Source organism: Syngnathus leptorhynchus, chromosome 13 (genome assembly GCF_054491065.1).
Source record: "Syngnathus leptorhynchus isolate UIUO chromosome 13, UIUO_Slep, whole genome shotgun sequence".
Lineage (NCBI taxonomy): Eukaryota > Metazoa > Chordata > Actinopteri > Syngnathiformes > Syngnathidae > Syngnathus > Syngnathus leptorhynchus.
In genome coordinates, this window is record NC_141207.1 from 740,597 (window position 1) to 750,689 (window position 10,093).

The 10,093-nt window shown below is 49.0% G+C and overlaps 1 protein-coding gene and 1 long non-coding RNA gene across 3 annotated transcripts; one reads left to right on the forward strand and one right to left on the reverse strand.

Moving 5' to 3' along the window:
* Positions 1-74: 74 nt before the first annotated feature.
* On the reverse strand, positions 75-8,281 carry igfbp3 (insulin-like growth factor binding protein 3). 2 transcript variants are annotated; one of them, XM_085927712.1, is made up of 5 exons: positions 7,850-8,281; positions 6,384-6,619; positions 6,130-6,249; positions 5,910-6,011; positions 75-2,308 (listed from the first exon to the last, which is right to left on the reverse strand). In XM_085927712.1, exons 1-5 carry the CDS (start codon positions 8,220-8,222, stop codon positions 2,189-2,191), a joined length of 951 nt encoding a protein of 316 aa, XP_085783838.1. In that variant the 5' UTR covers positions 8,223-8,281; the 3' UTR covers positions 75-2,188. The 2 variants fall into 2 exon arrangements, with proteins under 2 accessions (XP_085783838.1, XP_085783839.1); XM_085927713.1 differs by lacking the exon at positions 5,910-6,011.
* On the forward strand, positions 7,795-9,005 carry LOC147046773 (uncharacterized). The gene is made up of 3 exons (XR_015068016.1): positions 7,795-8,223; positions 8,338-8,635; positions 8,755-9,005. It is a non-coding gene; the product is annotated as an uncharacterized LOC147046773 (long non-coding RNA).
* The last annotated feature ends 1,088 nt before the right edge of the window (positions 9,006-10,093 follow it).

Below are 10,093 nucleotides of genomic sequence, written 5' to 3' on the forward strand. Positions count from 1 at the left end.
GAAAAAGCGGCAGATTTGTTACTCCACAGAAGCGAAGACGCTGTGCTGCAATACTCAAATGTCATTTTCACACGTGTTCAACTTTTATTTAAAAAAAAACACAACAACATTAAATACAAAGCAAACCGGTTTCGTGATTGGATAATGCAATACATGTGAGGTTTCTAGTTTAGTATCAAGAAATGCTCCAAAAATAAACTTGGAAGGATCAAGCTGACATTTAAACTGTGCACAGAGATCCTTAACATGGCCAGCGGGCAAAAAGGTAAAAAAAAAAAAAAAAAGTGTCAACCTGGCTTTGAGGCAAGATGGCAGCGTAGGCAGACGTAACGTTGTGAAAAAGTCGCCAGTGGAGAAAAGGAACAAGAGAAGAAACTGGATGTTACAAAGTTAACATGAAGTAGTGATTCCATTCCCCAAAAAGCGTTTTGAGTTTGCTGTGCAATTCACAAAAAAAACAGTTTGGATCAGCTTATAAATCTTTTCAGATAAATAGTTCATATTTGGAAGAACTGTTTGCCGAGTGGCCAGAAAATACAAAAAGACACATGTAGGGAGGAAATAGCTTTGACATTTTGATTCTTTGTCCTCCCCTCGCAACAGTACCGCCGGGCTCGGGTCTCTCTATTTGAGCAAGTGCGTGCGAGCGAGCGAGCTACCGGGACGCCAGCGCCTCCATCACCAGCGGGCCGCTCGTGTCGATCTTTGCTAGCGCGTGCGTCCACCTTGTACACGTTTATGGGCAAGCTTTGATCAAAGAAACACAACAACAATCAAAATGCAAATAGTTGCAATGAAAGGAATATTTCTAAAGGCCTTCCCTATGCTCACCCGTCAAAAATCCTGGTGCGGCTTGTTTTTTTTTTCTCCTTCTTTCTAGCAACCCCAGCTCGGCCAGGTTCTGACTTACAGTACACAAATTGAACATACACTGCCTGTTAGGAAAGGTACACAGATGCAAATAGGCCCAATTTTCATTTGCACAGGTGCAGCTAAAGTGCTTTAAGTGCTTGTGCTTGTAGCATAGGGGTAGCCTGCACCAGCGGCGGGGCGACCCAATCCCACCGGGCTCACACCTTTCAACAAGCCGCTGACAGGACGTGAGGAGCGCTATGGTCAAAAAACAAACAAATGGGACAGACACGGCCAAAGGATGGCAGCAAGGTTTCCACAAAAGGGATCTCAGCACCGCTAGGATGGACAAGAACGAGAAGCAGAACCAGGACAGGATCGGAAGGATCGTGGACGGACAGGACCAGGTGGTGGCAACACTGATCCTTTCCTTGCATGATAAAAGCTCATCACGGAATTGCTGATGCCTCAAACATTAGCTTTGGACTATTTTCTGATGCCACCGTTGCTGATAATACTTTGCCATAGACTGAACATGAACTCGTAGATCCGCGTGGCTCAGACAGGTCCTTTCATTCAATAAGAGGTGTTTTATTTCAAGAAATTGATTTTTAATTCTTTTGATTGCTGTAATTGCTGCTAATTATATGTACGGCTGAGGGGTGTATTTGATACTCAAGATCGATTTACTATGGCGGTAAAGCATGTAAAGGTCATGTTTAAGGCACCATCCGGTCTGCATCTGATTCTTTCCTGCTACAAACACTTGAGTGGCGAGATGGATGCAGCAGCCGTGAAGTTCCGCTAAATAGAAAGACGACGCCCTGCCGTGCCGTGCCATCATCCTGCTCTTTGTAAGCGACCCTGAGACACTTGTTTTGATTCGTCCAATGGTATAAGGCCTCCGCTTGCTTAGCCACGTAGCGCTTAGTATCGACACAAAGACTTTTTGGGAAAACCCTTCTTGCGCAACATGCGGCCATAGACGAGCTGCAAGCGATTCCACTAGGACACGAGCGCCGGCAGACTGGGGCTGGCACGTTGGCAGACAGACAGACAAACATTGATACGGAGGCGCTGCATTTTGGGGCTCACAGTCACAAAGGAGTTCTTGAAAAGTGAGTGGAAAATTCCCTCATTTCTCTCCCTTCTTAGCAAAAATAGTGCAGATGATGAAATTCTTGGCATTTCAACGTTTTCTTCCTTTTAGCTTGAACGTTTTCTTGGAGAAGGAACTCAGCACGAAACAGGTAGTTGTGATGGATGAGCAGTTTGGTGGGCAGGTGCTGCACCCCTTCCCCTCTCTTTCTTTGCCTTCCTCGCTTCCTCGCTTCCTTCATTGGCTCACCCGGTTGTGACACTGTTTGTCGTCGCCATCGTCATAGCCGGGCAGGGGCTGGCCGTATTTGTCCACGCACCAGCAGTATCCCCGCCTTCGGCCCTTGGACGGACGGCACTGCAAAGAGAAGAGGTGGCAAAGGTTCAGTCTCGTCATCAATGACAGTAGGCGAGACTGCAGGCGGGCGTTTCCCTCGCTTTGACACATCTCACATGTTTCTCACCTTCCATCCTTCCACGAGCATTTTGGGCTATATTTTGAAAACAGATTAGGGTTCCCATGCTAAAGAATAATCCGGGTAGGGACGTCCATCTTGAAAGGTGGATGTGTTTATTCTAATAATAGTTTGGCTACATCTCCATGGCCAAAGTAGGCTAATGCAGGAGAGCTCCAATAAGACAAAGGTCAGAAACAAGCTTTCCCCAAAGCATGCAAACCAACGGGTGTCGCCTGTCGGATTCGTGACTTGACGACGTGGTATGACCCGAGACTTTTGTCCGGAAGAGTCCGTAAAATGCTAAAAACAGACTCGGGTGCTGCATTGTGCAAGACGATGTGAGTGATGCTTTCACAACATGATCAACATGCAAATCAATCTCTTTCCATCATTTGGAAATGGAAGGCTCGGAATGAGAAACACTGAGTGAGAAAGTGTGACGGTAAACACGCTGTTGCTAAAATATTTGCCAAGGCCAGTTGGAGGGTTGCGGGGAAACCAATGATGCTATTCTGGGAGTCTGGCAGGGACTCAAAATCATCTGGAAATGATTATGGGCTGCGAGTGCACCAGGGCGTGTGCACGCGCTCCCCCAACCCAAACGTACGTATACAAGCAAAATGTTGTTGCACAAAGCAGCGAGGACACACAAATACTTTTGCTTGCGTCATTCCCCCTAACCCCACCGTATTTTTCTGGCCTAATCCAAATGGAGGAAAGGCACGTAAGGTCAGCTCCGAGCTACGTCAAAATACAAGCACACGCATGTGCACCTCAGCACTCGTATAAAATGGCCACGGGCTTTTGTAGAGTGGCAACTTTATGAGCCCAACACCATGTACACATTGAATGACACAATTCTATGTATGATCCTGGTGGCCAATATCTTTTTGCATTCCTTTCGAGAAACATGGCTGCGACACGCGATCAGGCTTTGCGTGATTGTGAGCAGGTGTCACTTTCCGGTGTAGTCAAGAGATGGCCCCGTTCAAATACAAAAGCAGCGACGACTGCTGCCGTCTGGGCCCAACATGTTTCATTTGGCTGATGCTAACAGCGTTGAGTTTTTTTTTTTCTTTTTGGATTAACTCCATTTCCACCCCCCTTGTCCTCTTGTCTTTCTCAGTTATTGCCCCCCGCCCCCTTCCTCTGTAGCCTCTTTAGGTGCCCTCAACTCTGTGGCCGGCTTCTATTTTAGACCTGACTCAGCGGACGAGAGGAGCTTAACATTGTGTCGCTCTGCCCTGCTTAACGATGACACTCAATGTGTGTGTCTGTCAAGGGGAAAGAGCGAAGAGGGATAGGAAGTATTCTGTAGTACGCAACGTATGCATCGCCCGGTTGCTGAGCTACCTTTCACTTTCCACTCGAGCAGTCTTCATGCCTTTTGCAAAACGTGGAGGCCAACCAGAAACAGTTTGAGGACGCTTTGGGAGTTGCCAATCGAGCAAACCAAATCAAACCAATTGAGAAATAATACAAATGTGTATTTGCAGTCAGCATCATTAAGGCCACATAAAGGCCGCTTGTGTTACAAGACCGAATGTTGACCCGCAGAATGACAAATAACCGAATGGCCAAATTTAAACGGGTGTTTGTCGATTATATTCTTAGACATGTTGGTATTGGTTGCTCAGCTCATGAATGTTACATGATACAAACAGCCAACATGGCTGGCTGACAGGGAACAAAAGCCCAATTAAAAATCCGGCCATGGAACAGAGCAGAGTTAAAATAGCAGTCTGAAAGCTTGGGCACTTATTATAAAGTGATTGCGGTGGCCGCATACATTTGCGCACATCCCCTCAATACGGCAGCCCTGCCTGGCGCGACGCGGAGCCAAGGAAGGAAGGAAGGAAAGAAAGAAGGAAGGAAGGAAGGAAGAAAACGGGCACACAGGCAGGCACCTGGCTGCCATGCTCGGGCCGCCGCCCCTCCCCCTCCTCTTAACACACACACACTAACTCTGAAAGTGTTGTCCAATTCACAAGCGCATGCATGCAGGCTGAAGCAAGGATGGAAGGCCTGGATGAGTGCAATCATGGAATTGGTAGGACGGCATGGATGACACACTGGCACAATGCTCACTACCCAAAATGAATAGCGCAGATAACGTCTTTGTGTGTGTTTGTGTGTGTAAGAGTCAGACGGGAAGGGAGAAGTTTCGAGGCTGATGGCTGTAATGAATGGGTCAGCGCAGGCTACGCGTGGCCTGGGCTGGGCTGGGCTGGGATACTGAAGCAATTCATTTAGCTGCAGCTAAAAATAGCTTGTTCTTTGGCCAAGGTAGACTCACACAGCTCAGACGCCTCCCAAGGCACTCGGATTACCAGCAACACACAGATGAGATGCACATTGACACTTCATTCAAACTGCACATTGAGCAACTGGCATTTTTTCCATCTGCTATGTAGCTCCAGCCCAAAAGTGATTTGGAACAAAATGAAAAAATAAATAGAAAGCCAAGTGTTACTTTTTTTAGTTGGGTTGAGGATTTCTGATTTAAAAGATGGTTTGCAGGCGTTAGCGTTGAGGTTATTGGATTATCTTTGTCTTTGCGGGGCTCTCTTTGGCCTTTAACATTACTTGAGCATAAACTGATGGAACTGACGGAGGTGAAGCCTCGTGGGGAGTAGTTGACGGCAGCGGTGAAGGTGAAAACATTTGAGCAGTTTCAAACCATTGGAGATGAAGTTTCAGTTAATCATAGTGTAAGCTTAGGCCTTTTTTCTTCACTCAACTCAGCCCCTCCCATTCCTAGACCCCCCCCCCCCCCTCCTTGTGCAATCTCCTTTTCACAGTATTGTCACTCTAGACGGTTCACACGGTCTCCTTTTCAGCGCGTTTCCGGTCATAAATCTGCAGCACATGGTGAAGACACATTCCCTCGGATGGATTTAAGAGCCTGCACCCCCGCAAGCCTCCATATAAGCCAAGGCCGATAAGGCTTGGCACGCTCGCGTAGACTATGAGCGGAGCTGACACATTCCTGATGGATATTTGTTGACAGAACGGAGTGAAGGAACAACGAAGACCCTTGTTTTGCAAAACCGGGATGAAACGGCGCTTTGCCCGATGTTATACGACGACGATAGCATCTCTCTGAAGATCTGTTGCAGCTCCTTTTGATTGTCCAATCGTGCTACTCTCCACCACCATGCAATACCGCGGACAAAAAGCACAACACAAGAAAAAGGGTCCTCAAATGCACTGTAGTAGTTCTCGCGATTAGTCTGGACACCACTTTTCAACGCTGGCTTTGCCATTTGTGCAACACGTTTGAGTGTCCTCATCTCCTCCTTCTCAAGTAGGTTGACTTTGGGTGGCCTGAGCCCGGACCACAGACGAGAAAACCATTTGTTCTTCACCTCACCAAGAGAAACCCACGCTTCCTCCACCAAAACTACCACCATCCATACATTCCGCTGGCGCCACTCCTGTCGTGCCACACACGCTCCAGAACCGCATTCTTCCAGCTCCCACACCACACACCTGACCAACCTCATTTCCTGTCAGGCATGAGTCAGACGCCTGCACCGACTGCACTAATACATGGTTGCAGTCATTCCGATAATATAGTGTTGATGTGGCTGTCAAGGCAACCTGAGCAGCAAAAAGGAGGGGGGGATGAACTTGTGAGGATTTCATCAAAGTGCTCAGGCATGTGCTGGGTCTGTCTACAGGTGTGTTTTGCAGAAGGCGTGTGGGGGGGGGGGGTCACCTGTCTTTTCTTATAGAAGCCTCTTCTGTCACAGTTGGGTATGCGGAAGCCTCTCGGGTTGAGCGCGTTGCTGATTTTGAGACCGTTGAGGATGCTTTCCATCTCCCGTCGACACGGGCCCTGCACACACAGACAAAATGGAGAGATTTGTGTTTGCAAAAAGACACTCGCATAGAACACTTGCCCGCCCTGCACATTTTAAATCAAATCAAATGATGTAGAATTCTTTTGATTTCTGCTTGGGTTTGACTTACATACTCGGTCTCCCGTTTGTTCTCCAAGGAGAAGTTCTGCATGTCCATATTGGTTCCCTCTGACACTGACTCCACTTTGTAGCTGTGAGTCTTCCTGTTCTGCTCTTTCTTTATTAGCTTGTTGTGCAAGGGTTGTCTGGGGTCCATCGCGCCTCTGCTCCGCCCCCCTTTGACAGTCGGCGAAGCGGGCGAGGCGCTCAACGTCGCCGTCTTGTTGGCAAGATTTGGCCCACTGTCTGCAAGATAAAAGAAAGGCTCATCAAAGTTTGGCACCATCAATGAAATGCTGTTTTTATTTCGGAATCTTTGCTTGTTTGTTTGCTGGAAACTTTCCGGGCCAGCGAGGAGGACAGACGACAACAAGACGGGCTTGCAGTTATGTGGGATCCGGTCTACACTTAAGTCTGCACACGCGTTTAAATTTGTAGCGAGCGTCACAAAGGTCGAGTCATTATCAAGTTAGCCCAAAGCCAGCGACAGGACCACGCATATCATTTTTAATTGGGCTGCTGCAAATGGATCCGGTGTGACTCAAAGGGCAAAAAAGTCGAGTTGTTTTCATTCGCAAAGCATCGATTCATATGGTGGCTTAACTCGGGGCCTTTGACGTATAGAGCAAGCCAATGTTAGCCGATGACAGAAGACTGCACACCAATTTGGGAACCTGCAGGCGGCTGCACTTACAAATGGACCAATGAGGGGCCACCTTGTCATGCGCAGTGGAGATGACAGTAAAAAAAAGAAAAGCAGTTTCCTCATCTTTCACCAAGTTGTGTAATGTGAGTTGTGATGTTTGCAAGTGTGACTGGTGGATGGATGCTGCACGCAGGCCAACCGATGTGTTTGCGGGACAATTTGGCTGCTGGGTGAAAGATTTGCTGCAGCCAAACCCAAAGGCCAAAGACAAGAAAAGCACACAGAGATTTGGATTCTTGACGTCAGCAGTACCTAAACACACAAGTGTGTGTGTATTCACACGCTGGTGGCGTGTGTGCCGTCTCACCACTGTGAACACCGCCGTGCTCGTTCACACCAAATATCTTGAGGTTGTAGCGAGATGGGGGGGGAAAGTGCCTTGTCAGCGATGAGGGATGATGTAGCGCTAAAATGCCGAGCCACATTCCACAACAGCGTGCGCAAACACATCAAGTTTGCGGGTGGTTGAGCGCACAGTGCAACACATTTGACTGCTGTGGAATTTGTTGAATATCAATTCCCTCAAGAGTCAAACGTGGCCTCTTAAGCCACGAAAACTACTGAGGTAAAGAAAGGCAAGGTGCAAAAGAAAGCAAGGATCGAGCGATATCTATCTCCTCTGCCGGACAACAAGCCCAAATCTGCACGTCATAATGAAGCATTGCAAAGTGAGCTGCAGCAGCGGCAGCAGCAGGAGCAGGAGCACCGTCAATGACACTCACGATTGTCAAGCCTCGCGTGTCGCACTCGCGCGCCGCGCCGTTGCCTACCTTGTTTTTGCGCCGGAACCAGGATGTGGTGTAGTTTTTTGGACGGCGCGCTCGAGCACACCCCCCGTCCCTCCAGCAGAGCTTGCAGGGGCCGGCTCTCCCCGAGCTGCTGCTGGCAGGTGAGCGCCGAGCCGCAGCGCGCCGTGTACACTCCGCACGGCTGCCCTCGGCCGAGGGCGCACGTCACGCAGCAGCCGCATCCCGGCTCCCGCAGCGGCTCGGCGCAGTCCTTGGGCAGGGGCTTGCACTGCAGGAGCACCGCGGCGTCGCACGGCTCGCAGCGGACCACCGGCCCCACGGCAGAGACACCCGATCGCGCGAGCACGGCCAGCGTAGCCGTCAGACACAGCAGGCAGAGCGCGGCGGCGGGCATGGTAGTGTGGATTGCGTTTGTCACAACGACTTGGAGTTTGCTCTCGGTGGCGCCGCGAACCGGCTGGCCTTCCCCATCTGTATTTTCTTTGACGCGCACTTCTGGTTTTATACAGGAGGGGAAAAGGCCAAGAAGTCACTCCCTCCCCCGTATGAATAATGTAAACGGAGAGTCCAGACATGAGGGACCGCGATAAACATCCGCCAGGAAGATGAAGCCACTCACTCCGATGGCCGGCCGGCCGTCTGTCTGCGCAACCTGCTCTGCGGCGCAATAGGAGAAAAGAAATTGCAGCGCATAAAAGTTGGGAAAAAAAACTTGGACTTTGTGCATCATGATTTCATGCTGCAGTGCAGGCGTTTGTGTGTTTGAGTTGTCGTGACACCAATTGGAGGCTCATTTAAAGTGACTCAGTGAGTCAAAATTGCACTCATTTGGAAAACTTTTCTTTGGAGGCAATACAAAAATGTTTGGCAGTATTTATTCTTCATGTTACTATACTAAAGCAATCTTTGTGTATTTGTGCAAGCAGCTGCAGCCAATGAAGTGTTGCTCTACAGACTTTTGGGGATTGTCATCTCCAGCATGCCAGCGGACCCCACAAGATTTGGAAGGCAACATTGGGATTGTGCAGGCGCAGCACGCCCGCCCGCCCGCCCGCCCGCCCGCCTGACGGCCCGCCCGGCCGGCCGGCCGCCCCCTCCCCAGCCACCCGCAGCCCCTGGATCCAGCATAGCCTCTCGTTCTGCAATAACAAACGCCAGAGTTGGGTACACACTGAGAAAATAAAGCAATCAGTATCAGTCATTGTGTGATTTGCACCACAGAAGCAGAAAAGGTGTTGAGACTACATTCTGAATAACAAGCCAAGTGTAAGGAAACACTCGCCCAATAGCAATAACATTTGTTGGGCTAAGGTGACTTTTTCTTCTGACTTGACTCTCCGCAGTAACACTCAACTTCTGTCGACCTTTTGCTTTGTTTGTTGTCAGGCTGTCCACACGAGGTTTCGGTTACCTCCCAATTGAACCAATTCAGCAAAACGCTGACCGACCCCACTCGCCAGCCCCCAAGCTTTATTTTGTCCTGCAAGTGGCAGAGTCGAACTTCATGTTGCGTTACCTCGGCTCGGTGGTCTGGATGACATTTTGGCTTTCCAAGAGCAATGTCATTGACACTTTGTCAAGGAACGTCTTCCTCTTTGGACTTTGGGCAGTCTGCTCAACAATGGTCCGTGTTACATTGCCACAATGTAGCACATTTTGGGCTGCAAATCATTCGTTTGGAAATGCAAAGTCAGATTGCACTTTATCATTTGAGGTTTCTGGGAACTAAAAGATGTCAACTGATTTCTTGGTTTGCCTCCACCCTGAGGGACAACGTTGCGCTCTTTGCACCAAAGTTGTTACTCGCCTCATTTTAGGTTGTGCCTCATGGAAGGAAAATGGACATTTTGCACAAATGAGGTTGAGGACGCAGAGCGAGAGGAATCAGAGTGTCACTCAGCATAAGATGATTGCCACCTTAACCTTTGCACATAGGTAGGTAGGTAGGTAGGTAGGTAGGTAGGTAGGTAGGTAGGCGGCAGGGAAAAGCTCACGGGTTGCCTGCTCAAATGCTGACTCACTTCAAGGGTCACGATTTTCTTCCCTTTTTTCACATTGCAACATTCTGCAAAGGTCAAATCAACAACTTGAGTGAGATTTGGCTGTCGTTTGTGTGCCAATGTATTTGGAGTGGTGGCCGCTTCTTGTTTGTGACGTTCCCGCAAATCAGGTTAGTCAACACAACTGATACAAAATGGGTGTCCTTCTTATGACAAAAATCAAGTCGAATATTTTGGTGGTGGGGGCTGTCAGGAAAAGATTGAT